Here is a 13315-nt window from a genome sequence, read left to right as displayed (position 1 = left end):
CTGAAATTGCCTATCCTGGAACAGTTCCCAGTTCTTAGCGTTTTTCAGAATTGTGGGGTATGTACCATTTTGCAGGACTTGTTACAACCTGACACTACTGACAGCTTTTTTTACACACAGTAAAAAAATGTAGAAGTCCACTTGTATATTCTCTTTTAGGCTGTGGCAACAGTACTTTATTTGATGTGCTTTGTTCTTTTTACTAAAGTACTCGAGATGTGACTCCAGTAACCTTCTAAAGGTATTCCCCCCCAACCCGCCTTCCTCATGACTTCATAGAAACTCCAGCCAAAATTCAGAGAGGCCTCATGCTCTCTGCAGATCTTGCAGTACTCATGGTAGTATAGAAAGTAGTAAGAAAAAGCCAAGAATTATCTCCCAGCAGAAATGCATTTAACAAAATTTAACAAAGCAACAACATGAAGAGCCAACATTTTTTAGCTTTTAGAATGTCTCTTTGGCTTTCTGTCTCCTGGCTTCTTCTCTTCTGCTCCCATCTCTTGGACAGGTAGCCACTTCAGAGGATTGCGTCGGTACATAGGCCATGGAGGGAGCGTTAGCTTAGAGGAAAGGAATGAAGTAAGAACATGTAAATCAAGATGCTAGATAAGTGTTTTGTACAGCTTGTTGGGAAAATACTCATTTGCTAACTATTGTAGCAATTAGTCTTACAGTTCATACAACTTCATACTATATAGTTTATATTGTATACTCTGTAGTCATGCTTCCGTAAGCACGGCTAAAGGACCCCAGCTCATTGCAGGGAGGAGGATGACAGCACTCACCCTGAAGAAGAATGGATACCCGTGGTCCAGCAAGGCAATGCCAGCATCCCAGCCCCTCTAACACCTCTGTGAAACCCCCTCATTCATTATCTGGCATCACAGATAAGTAAACGGTAGCAAGGCTGACTCCAGGGATGTTTAGATCAAGAAAGCAGCAGATGGATGCTGCTGCTGTAGAATTATAATGGCTTTTCCAAACAGTAGTATGTGTATGTTCGGTAGCGACTGGTCAAATCGAGTTGTATCTGAATGCTTGAAAGGTACAAGAACCACGTGTAAAACCACATTCGGTGTGTGCCAATTAGAATGGGATGCCTCATGTGCATGAATAAGGAATTACTCTTTTAATTCTATACTTTGTGCCCTAGCCTCTCTTCTTGGTCGGTATGGCCCACCTGCAAAACTTCCCTGACAAGCCACTACTCCACAGAAAGCCTCACTGTGGTGTTTCTGTTATCAATGCTATCGGCTTGACTTAAAAGGAACATTTAATTGAAATGAAAAACTTAATTAAAAAGCAGTATTAAATTGCAGCGTTCTCTAAAGTCTTACTGGCATTTGAGAAAAGGCACTTTCTACAGATCCAAGAAAGTGCAAATATATAGTAACAGTATGAATTATATAGCAAACATTTGTCTCTGCTGACAGCACCTTAACGTAGCTATTATTTCAGGTTAAATAGTGCATGTATTTTCTGGGCTGGGGCAAAAAAATTCTCACCAAACATGATAAAGCAAATCCAGCCATAACTATGTAGACAGTCCATCCAAACTGTTCAGTGATGTACCCATAGATGAAACCAATTACCTGAGGGGAAGAAAAAAACAAAAATCAAACTTTAAAAAAGCAAAGCCATTTCCTGTGCCATGATGAAGTTGAGGGGTTGGGGGGAAGTAGAAAAATGCAGGTGTATCAAAAGCACTGTTCATCTGTCCCTCCATCTTTCTAACCTTGTTGTCAAAATTGTAGGCTACTAATGAAAGTAAAAGATTGAAAGAAAAACTCTTAATCCATGACAGCCCCTCTGATTTTTGTCCAAAGCTTTTAGTAACTCAGGTAAGCCAATCAATCAGAAAAAAAACTTTGTAAGTTACAGTATACTTACTGCAGAGACAAGAATGATTCCTTGAAAAATCTGTTCTGCTAATTTTTGGCCCTTGTAGTCCTGGAAAGAGACATTTTTCAATTAACCAAAACATAAACCTACCAGTTTAACCTGAAAGAGTTTGAACCTAGAGTCTGCCTGACCCCAGGTTCTCAGCTGTTTTGTGCAACTTTCAAACCAGACTGGAATTAGTTTTCTCACAGTGGATTTTAATTACAAAAGCACTAAACTCTTAATTCATGTAACACCTCCCCTACAGTCTTGACCACACTGTCACTGAAATCGGGAGTCAAACCTCTTAACACCAATGCAGTATTAAGAGGCAGACACTCCTTTATTGCAGTGCTGGGTGCTCGGTGGCATCTCCACAAATCAAGCACACCTGTGTAGATTTCACCGTTAGATTTATACACAAAATCACAAGGTCGTACACTCCCAGTTACAATGATTGGTTGGTAATTTGCATATAATTATAGTATCTGCTGTGTCATCCTCTTCTGCTACTACACTTGCGCAGGGGAAGGGTCTTCACCTGGGCAAGGGTCTGCTTGACCTGTGGGTGTGTTTTTTAGTATTATAATGAAGGTAGTTTGCTTCAGGACACCTTAAAAGGATGTTTTGTTGCCAAGTTGGAAGGCTGGATAGCGGCCTTGCCAAGCTGTCCAATAACTCATCCTACAAGCAATAGAACTGGGTGCTCTGGTTGTTGTCTAGAGGGTAAGGTTATTATGGGCTATAGCATAGGGACTCCACGTAACACAGTCTCGGGTAAGAAGCAGCACAGCAACTCATACATCATTGGTTAGTAAGTACTAACCTCATTCTAACATGGAGGTTAATTCTTTAAAATCAAGATGCTCCTATAGGTAACTTTCACAAACACAAAATATAGGAAGAGTCAGTAAAACTTTCAATTTGCAACAACATCACCTAAACCCAAAAGCAAGTACTGCCTGTTCGGGATAAGGAATGCAAGTTCAAAATACCATTGTAGGTGGCTCAGCAGCACTATGTAAAAGCCCTAACACCGCAAAAGAGCGTTCTCTGGAGAGGTAAAGGACATGCAGGCCTCGCCCCCGTTAGCGTGGCTTCAGAGACCGCGGCGGCCCTGGAGGCCACGGCGCCCCCGGCTCACGCAGCTCAGGCAGGGCGGTGCGGGGCTCCCCCCGCCCGGCTGCGCGTTGCCTTCCCTGGGCAGCGCCTCCAAGCTCGAATTTTCAGAGCAAACACCCGGAACGACACGGGGCGCCCCCCGCGCGGTTCCCCGCACGCAGGCCCCGGGGGGGGAGGGGGAGGGGGGCCCTCGAACCCGCCCAGGGCCACGTCGCCGGCAGCGAGCAGGGCCGAGGGCCCGACGACGGCGGCGGCCGCCCTACCATCTGCGTGGGGATGGAGCGGAAGATGCTCAGCATGGCGGCGGCGGGGAGCGGCGCCCGGCGGCCCTGGCTCTGCTGGTCGGCGCGGTGGTCTCCGGCGGTGCCCGGCGGCGGGTGCGGGCTGCCTGCGGCGCCCTGCGAGGTGGCGGCGGGCGGGCTCGGCGGGTCCCGCGGCCCAGCGCGACCCCGCGGCGGTGCGGCAGCGGCGGAAGGCGCGCGCTGAGCTGGCCGGAAGCGCGGCCCCTCGCTCCGCCCCTGCTCCGCCAGCCCGGGCGGCCGCCTGCCGCCGCCGCCATCGCTGCCGGCCTGCGCCTGAGCCTCGGCCTCCCCTGAGCCGTCGCCGGGAACGGCGGGCGCGACGCGGCGCGGGACGCTGCCTCCCCGGCCACGGCGGCTCCGAGCCCTAGGCCCCCGGCCTGAGGGGCCTTCGGCCGGCAGGTGTGGGGCGGCTGCGCGGCTGCTTGCCCGGAGCGGGTGCTGAGGTGGCAGCGGGCTGGCGGCCCTCCCCGCCCGGGCTTGGGGCTCTCTTCGCGAGCGGCCGGCCGCTGCCGCACCCCGCCGGGGCCGCGGGGCACCGACCTTGGCGGGCATCGCGGCGGGCAGCTGGCGGGGGCGCCTTGCCGCGGGGGCGGGCGGTGAGGGGAGCTGGCGGGGCTCGAGGGGGCGCGGGGGCTCGCCTGAGGCCCGAGGGGGCGCGGGGGCTCAGGGGGCTGCGGCGAGACGGGGGGCACAGCCCTGCGCACCCCCTGGGGGCTGCGAGCCGCCTCACCGGAGTAACGAACGGCGGCAGCGTAGCGTGAGCAGGTGTCGGAGTCACTTGGCGCGGGTTTGTGCTGGCAGCCGTTTCTGGGACAGCCCCCGGCGGCGCTTTCCGCACGGGTGGCTGCAGTGTGGGCAGGAGCCGCAGGTGTGTGCGCACCCTCCGCACCGCTGCCGCCGGCACCGCCAGCGCGCTGCGCGCTTCGTTCTGCGGAGCGCTGCGGCTGCCTGCGGTAACCCCGGCCCCGGCGGGGCTGTGCCCCTGGCGCTTGTTTACATTCGACGCATGGATCGTTCCCCCGGGAGAAACGCAACAGCGGAACGGTGGTGGTGAAGTCGGCCGCACCTAACAGCCACAGCACAGTTTGTGGTGGTTTAGTTTGGGGAGATTTTGCAAGGGTTTTAATACAGAACTGCCACTTGCTGGAATGTTGTTATGGTGCGTGTGCTTTCCGTGGGTTATGTGAAAGCTACTTCACGCGCCAGGATGCGTAGTTCTTGTTCAGATTTCCCTTATTTAACGTTATTTATTTTTTTATTATTTATTTTATGTTACTATTTTATCTTGCTATTATTTATTATTAAACGTTACTATTATGATTATTATTCAACATTAAATAATAAGTGAGTTCAGGTGCATGCCAAAATTGCATCGTTGTATTGTGGCTTTACCACCTCTTATAACATGGTGGTGTAGTACCTTCTTTCATACTTCTGTGATTATTTTTTTTTGATGGCACTTTAGCTGATACTCTGTTACATTTTATGTAGGGGATTTAATGGTTTTGAAAGTGTGTAATGCTGTTTGGTAAAATCTTACAAGCCTACCATAATCTTGCTGGTAGTTAAGTGTGGAAAGAAACATATAATTTGCCTTATTGCTGGGATGCTTTTGGTTCAGTTAATTAAATCAGTTCAACAGCAAAGTAACTAGATGTAATCTTCCAGATTCTTTTCAAATCACTTCTGACTGGCAGGAGGAGTTTGGTGGGGTTTTTTTCTGTCAGTGAAGTAAGTGGCAAGATCTGCATGTCTCCCTTTTTATCTCTGAATTTTTCTTTAGACACATCATTGTCACTGCGTACTTACTGAGATACCGTACTTTTTTTATATACAAATTAATAAATAGGAGGGGAAGAAAAATCCCAAACAATAATAACAATAATTATAATGAGAAGGAAGGAGAAGGGGAGAGGAATAAACACATTTTTCAAATGTGACATACAGTTTTATCTTTTTAAGAGAAGGAAACATACATGGCGTTCGGAATTTGTTTTCACACTTCTGGTGATCATGGGTTTTGCCTTGCATAGGCATGCACTGGAGGTAGAGGGTGACTGCTGTTTTTTTTCTCTTGCAGGTTTGCAGGAACCTTATGCTAATAGGTAAAATAATAAGAGAAAAATGACATTAAGGAAAGGTATGTGTATGTGTGTATGTCTAATGCATATAAAATAATATATCTCTGTTGTATTTTTCCGAGTTTCCCAATCTTGCTCTGGTTATATTGATAAACTTTTTTCTTCTAAATTTTCAGTGAACATTTCCATCCTTATAGTGGCTGTTGTCATATTTTTGCTAGTTCTTCATCATAACTTCCTAGGCCTCAGTGACTTCTTGAAGCGGGAATTGTCAGGTATGTTGAGTTTTATTCTAATTTTTTTAAAGTTTTCCTTTTTTTAAAAAGATTGGTGGGAAAGCACATGTGCTGGCCAGACAGAAACCACCACATTGCTAAAATAGCGTGTATGATAATAATCAGTCATTTGCATAAGAAGATATATTTTTTGTACTCTTTTATGAGTGCGTCTTTTCCTGTTCTCATACTCAAGAAACTTCAGCTTGATGGGCTTGTCTGTTCTTGCTGTCCTGTGACTTTTTTCTTTGTCAGGAAGCCAGGCGAGATAGCAGTGAGGATTCCTTCTGGCTTTAAGTCATTAAGATATGTTTCAGTTTACTTAACAGCCTTTTCATTTTGGGGAGTCTGCTTTTAAGAACCACATCTGGTCTCACAGAGCCTTTCCATGTCCCCATTAAGTACCAAGTCCCAGTCTGCCACTCCTGGGAGCTGTCATTGCTGAAAGCGCCTGTACAACTCCTACCCCAACAGCAGTTGAATAGGAGCCTGACAGGCCTTAACCAGGAATCAGTTGAAGTCAAAGCTGTTGAGCTCTGTCATCAGGAAATGGCAAACAGATGCATAAGCCCTGCTTTGTGAACAGCAAACTGCTGCTCACAAACTGCCAAGCCCCTGTTTGCCATGTTCCTCAAATTACCTGAAATCAACTAATATGTAATAGTCTAGATCATCTGAAAGGTACCAGTGGTGTTATAAAAAGTGTGGGTAGTGGGCAGTTTGCCAGCTTTTACATGTCATGTGGTCTAGTAATAAATTTCAATGCTGATCTCTCATTTTCCTATCTGCACCCTAAGAGTGTAAATTTTTGTGGCTTCATCTTAGATAATGTAGTGTGATCTGTGATCCCTGAAATAAACATGGGCTGTTTGTGCTGTACTTTGTGCCTTGATGATCTTTGGGAAAAAATGTGCAACAGTGACTTTAATTTAGAATTTCTGTTTTCTTCATTGGTTCCTACCTAAGAGGGAAAGAATGTATAAGAAAAAGAGGGAAGGGTGATGTGGACAAGACTTAGAAGGTGGTTAGGGTAAATGGGAGGGGGAGGTCAGTGAGATTATCGGCACGTCAGAGGGGACCAAAGGCAAGTGGGACCTGCTGTAGTTTAAGCCTCATTTTAGTACCTTGTGCTGTGTGAATATGTATGGTTAAATGTATGTAGTTTATCTGCAAGTGTGATGTTTTCCTATTCATTGACATCTTGGATTCTCAAGAGCAGGTGCTATAATCCACACCTCAGCTGAGACATCCAAGTGCTTGCATAGTAGAAATAATTGAAGGTGTTGGGAATTTTAGTGTGGTAATAATGTCTGTGTTTCATTTGCCTAAAACAAGTATGGGATGCCATTTGTACTCCACAGATTCAAATCCATTAGGACTTCAGCCCATAGATTTCATACCTGCGGTTCCCCAGAGGCTGGCAGATGAACGGAATGATAAGGAGATTTCTGTGGTCATTGCAGCATCAGATGAGAGGCTTGGGGGTGCAATTGCAGCCATGAACAGTATTTACCAACACACCAGATCCAATGTGGTTTTCCATATTGTTACTTTGAATGATACTGTGGATCACTTGAGGTAATGATCTTTTCATTTGATTCCCACAATACTGTAAAACTTATCTCTGAAAAGTGGAAGAGCTGACTTTTTCCTAGAACTGCACTCCTCTAAATTGCAGTCCTATCTGCTGCTGCTGCGTGCAGCTTTTTGACAAGGCTGGTGTGGGGAGTCCTTCGGTCATTCTCTATGGTAATGTTTCAGGGATGGAAGAGAGCCATCTTTTCCGGTGGGGTTATATCCAACCAATGGGACTGCAGTTTGGTGGTGGAGGGGTTGTAAAAGTTACTTCCTACATTTCATCTAAGCAATTCAAATGCTGGCAATGAAGTTTCTCTGTTTTTTTAGGTTATTCTTTGATCCTTTTATTTTACCCACATTTGTTCACACTGATATTTTTTGTGAAGGACCTGTGATAACAGCACCGTGTATTTCTAGTAAAATAAGAAGCAATATCATACTTCCATGTATCACAGCTGTGCGGTATGCTGATAGTGGGCATGCCTCTGCAGTCATACAGGACACCACCGACATCAGTTGTTTAACCCCAGCCAGAAACTAAGTACCACACAGCCGCTCACTTATTCCCCTGGCCCCAGAGGGATGGAGAGGAGAATCAGAAAGGAATGTGAAACTCCAGATAAGATTGTTGAGATAAGAACAATTTAATAAATAAAATAGCAGGGGAAAAAAAAATCCCTAACAATAATTATAATGAGAAGGAGGGAGAAGGGGAGAGGAATAAAATCCAAAGGGAGGGGAAAGAAGAAAGCAAGTGATGCACAACACAACTGCTCATCACCTGCTGACTGATGCCCAGCCAGTCCCTCAGCAGTGGTCGGCAGGGCCTGGCCAGCTCCCCCCGGTTTATATACTGTGCGTGATGTTTCATTGTCCTCCGTACCTTCCTGTGGTGGGCTGGGTGTTCTGGCCTCCGTGGGGAGGTGTGGGTTCAAATCCCACTTCTGATACCACTTTTTTTTTATGGAATACCCCTTTGGTTAGTTCGGGTCAGCTGTCCTGGCTGTGTCCCCTCCCAGTTTCTTGTGCCCTGCCAGCCCTCTTGCTTTCAAGGGCTGAAAAACTGAAAAGTCCTTGACTTGGTATAAACATTACCCAGTAACAACTAAAACCATGTTGTCAACAGTGTCCTCATACCAAATCCGAAACACAGCACTGCACCAGCTAGTAAGAAGAAAAATAACTCTATCATGATTGAAACCAGGGCAATCAGCCATACATTGCATTCTACATGTGTGTTTCTTGGGTAGGGAAGCGAGTGGCTGGATCAAGATCTGTGTCACTGTCAGTCAGATCTCTTGCTTTTCATTTGATTTTTGTCTCATTTAACAAGATCTGTGCCTTTCTTCTGTTTGCAGGCTGTGGCTGAGTAACACTGCTCTGAAAAATTTGAGATACCGAATTTTGGATTTTGACCCTCGTGTCTTAGAAGGAAAAGTACAAGTGGATCCTCAAAAGGCAGACACCTTAAAACCAGTGAGGATGATGTTGATTACTTTTTGCAATTATTAGTTAGCAACAACATATTTTGATACTGGCTTTTGAAAGGAACTAGAGATCAAAACCAAATCTGTTAGCATAGAAGCAGTCTTTTATAATCAAAATCCTAAATTTCAGTAAGAAGAAATTCCAGATAGTAAGAGATGGATTTGAATATCTACGTATGCATGCTTAGTACCATTTGTTGCTGCTAGTTGCAGTGAGACACAGGAGCTTGCATGTCAAGCATGCCAGCACCTGAGAGATACTACAGATACACGTGGAGAAATAAGAAATTCTAATATAGTTTTAAAGTTAGTTTATCCAATGCACAGATTCATAGGAAACCAAGAACCGATGGAATTTGTTTATTTTAAATAACTTCTAGGATATCGCTGCCTATTTTACTTCCTTGATAGAAGTTGTCTTGGACATCAGGGCCATAGTTAAGTGCCAGGAGTATCAGTCAGTTTCATATTTATTTGGACAATTTTTCATTTAATTCTTCCCTCCTCTTGCTTTCTTGTTCTCACAGTTAACCTTTGCAAGATTCTACTTGCCCAGTTTGGTGCCTCATGTGGAGAAGGCCATCTATGTGGATGATGATGTAATAGTGCAAGGTATGAGACCTTTTCTTAGCCTTTTGCCACTGGCTTTATGCTGAGGTCGGTATGTAATCGCATACAGTAATCAAACACTTCTGCTTCAAGGAAAGATATAAAACCTTTGTAAAGATGAATGAGTTGGACTAAACTTGAGTGGTTTTATTTGCTGTAGCCATGGCCTGAACAAGAAGTCCCTCAGCACTTAGTCAGGATTGCTTTTAATTTTTCTGTGCTTACTTTCATTTTCCAGATGATATTCTTGAACTTTACAACACTCCATTGAAACCTGGACATGCAGCTGCATTTTCAGATGATTGTGACTCAACCACTAATAAAGTTGCTGTCCGTGGAGCAGGCAATCAGGTTAGTTTTATTCTGATTCTGCAGTGACAACACTATAGATCCCAGACTTTGGAAACAGGCAGTCAGTTTTGATGTTCTTGCAGGTTGATTTCCAAATGCAGTGAACCTAAAGGTGTGGCTCTCCCTACCCAAATAAATTTACTCTGATGTTTGTGTTACAAATCCCACCTGCAGTTTCTGTTTAGGCACAGTAAAGGCACTTCAGATTTTTGCTGTGTTTTATAATGAGAGTGGTTCCTAGTGTGGAACAGCAGGCGATCTTAGAACATCAGAAGGAGAATTTTTCATTTGTGAGTCTATAAAAAGTACTTTTTCTGGGAGTGGTGCTATATTATTAATATGGTATTATTAAGACCATGCAGCATTCCTTAAAATATGTAGTTTATAAAATCATATTTTAACAATGTTAGTCCTTGTAGGCTTGCTTTCTCTTATTTTAAAGGAAGGGGCATTTGCTTTAACAACTTCAAGTAATGCTTGTCTGTTGGGAATTGTGCAAAATTTTTCTTCAACTAGTAATTTGACCATATTTTAAGCCAGTTTCTACTCTCTTTTCCTTCCCCCCCCCAGTATAATTACATTGGGTTTTTAGATTACAAAAAAGAAACCATCCGAAAGCTTGCCATGAAAGCCAATACCTGCTCTTTCAATCCAGGAGTTTTTGTTGCCAATTTGACAGAATGGAAATTACAGAACATCACTAAGCAATTGGAGAAGTGGATGGCACTTAATGTAGCGTAAGTAGCTTCAAGCTTGAGGCGACAGCAGGTCAAGGGTTGGGTTCTGGTGATGGCATGTTAAATGAAGGGCTGTGTGTGTATCTGTGGATTCCTGTCATGCAGCTGCAAGTGAAAAATCAACTGATTCAGGGCCACACAATCATCCTTTCCCAACTTCTTTTCATCATCTTTTCCAGAGAGGAACTCTACAGTAGGACTCTGGCTGGCAGCATCACGACACCTCCACTGCTAATTGTATTTTACAAGCAACATTCCAGTATTGATCCCATGTGGAATGTCCGGCATCTTGGTATGTATGAAACATCTGTGACACTGCTCCCCCAGTGTGTTTTTTTCCACACATCTGTAGCTGGACACCTAGTTGATGATGCAGGAAATGGATCTTTTCTTCCTCTATTTTATACCTTGTTCTTTAAGAAATGCTGCTTTGCAATAACATGTTGGGGCTTGGGGGCCTGATCCTTTCTGTTTTATTTTTGAACTGCTAGGGGGATAGTTCTTGAATGGACTTATTCTCAAATGACTTCTCATTTTCTTTTTCTTGTTCTGCGTATAGTATTGTATCTGAAATGATCCTAGGTGTTTCTTCCAAGACTACTGAGAGGAACAGACTTTCTGTTCTGATACTGGTGAAACTCCAATACTGGGAGAGATTTCTTGGGTTTTCTTTCCAATGAACAGTACACAGGCTGCTGAATACATCTGGGTGTTAAGGGCGGTGGGTGGGTGGGTGTGCTGTTAAAGAACCTGGAAGTGAAGGCAGTACTGAGACAGATCAAAGTGACATTCATTTGCAGCTATGATGTTTTTCCCTTTGCCCTGATGTCTGCCTCCTATATTACCTCCTTTCTCCATAAATGCCAAGATTTTCTTTGTTAAAATCGAAGTCAAAATATTGCATGTTGGTGTTTCTGCTGCCTTTATTTCAGACACTAATGCTTCTTTTTAAATAAAAGGGTCTAGTGCTGGAAAAAGGTACTCGCCCCAGTTTGTGAAAGCTGCCAAGCTGCTCCATTGGAATGGACATTTCAAACCATGGGGAAGAACAGCTTCATACGCTGAAGTCTGGGAGAAGTGGTATGTCCCTGACCCTACAGGCAAGTTCAGCCTGATCCGCAGACATTCAGAAGCCTATGAAGCAAAATAGAATCAATTTCAATAACTGATGGCATTTTCTCAGGAAACTTCTGGAGCCAAGCAGAACTTTTTTTTAGCCAACTTGTATTACAGAGCAGTCCTTGCCTTCTGGAGCACAAGGTGATACACTTATTCAGGTGCCGTTCTGAAATGCGCAGGTCCAAACGAGACTCGCTTCACCTGTGTGACAGAAGATGCTACTTCAGCAGCACTGCAGAAAGCCAGGATCTCCACAAAGTAGCACTTTTAATAGTTCATTTCTGCCGGTTGGGGGTTCTGCTCTTCGCTACAAGTCTTCTGGAGGAGCATCCTACGGAAAGAAACAGTTTCTTTCATCAGCTACGGAAAGAAACAGTTTCTAAGAACAAGATACAACTTCAGCTGGTGCTCGCACCATGCAAACCTTGCCCAGCAATGTACTGTAATTAAGTGCTGCTTGGGTTTTGTTCTGGGGCGGGGTTTTTGGGTTTGTTTTCTTATCCTGTGAATTAATTTTCTCAACTACCCCTTCTTGCATGAAAACTCTTCCCAACCAGTTTTGTGTCTTTCTTGCAGAATTCTGCAAAATTGAATCTTTTTTTGAAAGATGAATTTTTCAAGTATTATTTCACTATGCAAAGTCGTTCTAACTGCCAGTGAACACTAAAACGTTTTTTTAAAGTGGTGGACTTCAAAAATAAAAGCTGATTTTAACATGTTGACACAAACCTCTGGTAAATGGCAATGATTCTAGTCCTGATCTATGAAGTGTGTTTCCTTTGTACGTAAATACCATAGCAAGTGATTGAAACTAAGGTAAATTGATCCCATCTTTGCAAAAGCAATCTCATTCTAAAATTGTGCAAAATGTTTATTTTGGGGATCAGACTGTATGACTTCCACATTAATTTTGTTATTGTTAAGTTCCTTATAGCTCCCTCAAGTGAGCATGGGCATGGCTGTGCTCTAGTTTTTCCTACTGTGCTTTTCCCAGTCTGGCCCTTAAAACTCATCAAGATTCCTGTGCCTTTTTATAGCTGGCTGCCCATCGCCTTTTCTATAGGTAAGTTGTTTTTTTCTTACAGTTGTAGTGTTGAGTACTGGTTATTATTGGCTGATATATCCCCGTAGCTATTGTGCCAGCTGTTCCATTTAATGGTTTTTAACAGGTTTGAACTCAAGCTGTCATTTTTATTAATACAGCTTGTATATGGTCCTCAGTGTAAGATGTTTAGACAAAGGGCTTTATGTTAATGTAGTGACGGGCTGAGTGTTACATGGTCAGAGATACATGTGTATGAATATGGGTTTATTACTGCTTTCTAATTTAAAAGGATTCCCAACTGCTTGATTCATTGCAGTCTTTGCCTGTATGTCTGTTTGTTGTGGATGCTGAGCTGTGGTTTGTTACCTATAGTTTCTTTTCCTGGGTTTTGATGAAGAACCATTCTTGTCCTTGAAGTGGTTAGGAGTAATGAAGTTCAGTTACCAGACTTTCAAAGATTGTATCGGATCAGATGACGTCAGCTTAATTCTGATGACTAGGCTGTTTTAGCAGGTTTAAACTGCATGAGTCTGTCTGCATGTGATACTCTGCTTAGGAGGACTGTGCTTCAACATACATTTAGGGGAAAAATAAAACCATCTATTAAAGAAAAGAACACAGAAATCAGACCTTTAATAGGAAGAAAACAGATGCGTAGGAAGAAGATGGTTTCTGTCAGGTGTTTATTCTAAATGCTTAATTTGTTGAACAGCTGCAGGGCCTCTTGG

At 44.1% G+C, this 13315-nt stretch overlaps 2 protein-coding genes across 6 annotated transcripts; one reads left to right on the top strand and one right to left on the bottom strand.

Moving 5' to 3' along the window:
* Positions 1-148: 148 nt before the first annotated feature.
* Positions 149-3468, bottom strand: SPCS1 (signal peptidase complex subunit 1). The gene is made up of 4 exons (XM_055805860.1): positions 3267-3468; positions 1891-1950; positions 1506-1592; positions 149-560 (listed from the first exon to the last, which is right to left on the bottom strand). Exons 1-4 carry the CDS (start codon positions 3300-3302, stop codon positions 438-440), a joined length of 306 nt encoding a protein of 101 aa, XP_055661835.1. The 5' UTR covers positions 3303-3468; the 3' UTR covers positions 149-437.
* A 97-nt stretch (positions 3469-3565) lies between these two features.
* On the top strand, positions 3566-12270 carry GLT8D1 (glycosyltransferase 8 domain containing 1). 5 transcript variants are annotated; one of them, XM_055805859.1, is made up of 11 exons: positions 3578-3704; positions 4974-5036; positions 5386-5445; positions 5563-5661; positions 7023-7239; positions 8598-8715; positions 9254-9338; positions 9574-9686; positions 10257-10423; positions 10603-10715; positions 11383-12270. In XM_055805859.1, exons 3-11 carry the CDS (start codon positions 5430-5432, stop codon positions 11571-11573), a joined length of 1119 nt encoding a protein of 372 aa, XP_055661834.1. In that variant the 5' UTR covers positions 3578-3704; positions 4974-5036; positions 5386-5429; the 3' UTR covers positions 11574-12270. The 5 variants fall into 5 exon arrangements, with proteins under 5 accessions (XP_055661832.1, XP_055661834.1, XP_055661833.1 ...); XM_027782628.2 differs by lacking the exon at positions 3578-3704 and adding an exon at positions 3970-4464; XM_055805857.1 differs by lacking the exon at positions 4974-5036 and having other exon boundaries at positions 3566-3704.
* The last annotated feature ends 1045 nt before the right edge of the window (positions 12271-13315 follow it).

Source organism: Falco peregrinus, chromosome 5 (genome assembly GCF_023634155.1).
Source record: "Falco peregrinus isolate bFalPer1 chromosome 5, bFalPer1.pri, whole genome shotgun sequence".
Taxonomy (NCBI): Eukaryota; Metazoa; Chordata; class Aves; order Falconiformes; family Falconidae; genus Falco; species Falco peregrinus.
This window is presented reverse-complemented; position numbering and strand designations above follow the sequence as displayed.

Bases quoted from the DNA above. Each gene is read 5' to 3' on its own strand.
- SPCS1 (XM_055805860.1), bottom strand. From the start codon at position 3,302: ATGCTGAGCATCTTCCGCTCCATCCCCACGCAGATG. The intron at 1,951-3,266 runs GTAGGGCGGCCG...GTCTCTTTCCAG, and splicing joins GCTCCATCCCCACGCAGATG to GACTACAAGGGCCAAAAATT. The intron at 561-1,505 runs GTGAGAATTTTT...CTTTCCTCTAAG, and splicing joins GATTTGCTTTATCATGTTTG to CTAACGCTCCCTCCATGGCC.
- GLT8D1 (XM_055805857.1), top strand. The intron at 9,687-10,256 runs GTTAGTTTTATT...TCCCCCCCCCAG, and splicing joins TCCGTGGAGCAGGCAATCAG to TATAATTACATTGGGTTTTT. The intron at 10,716-11,382 runs GTATGTATGAAA...TTTAAATAAAAG, and splicing joins GTGGAATGTCCGGCATCTTG to GGTCTAGTGCTGGAAAAAGG.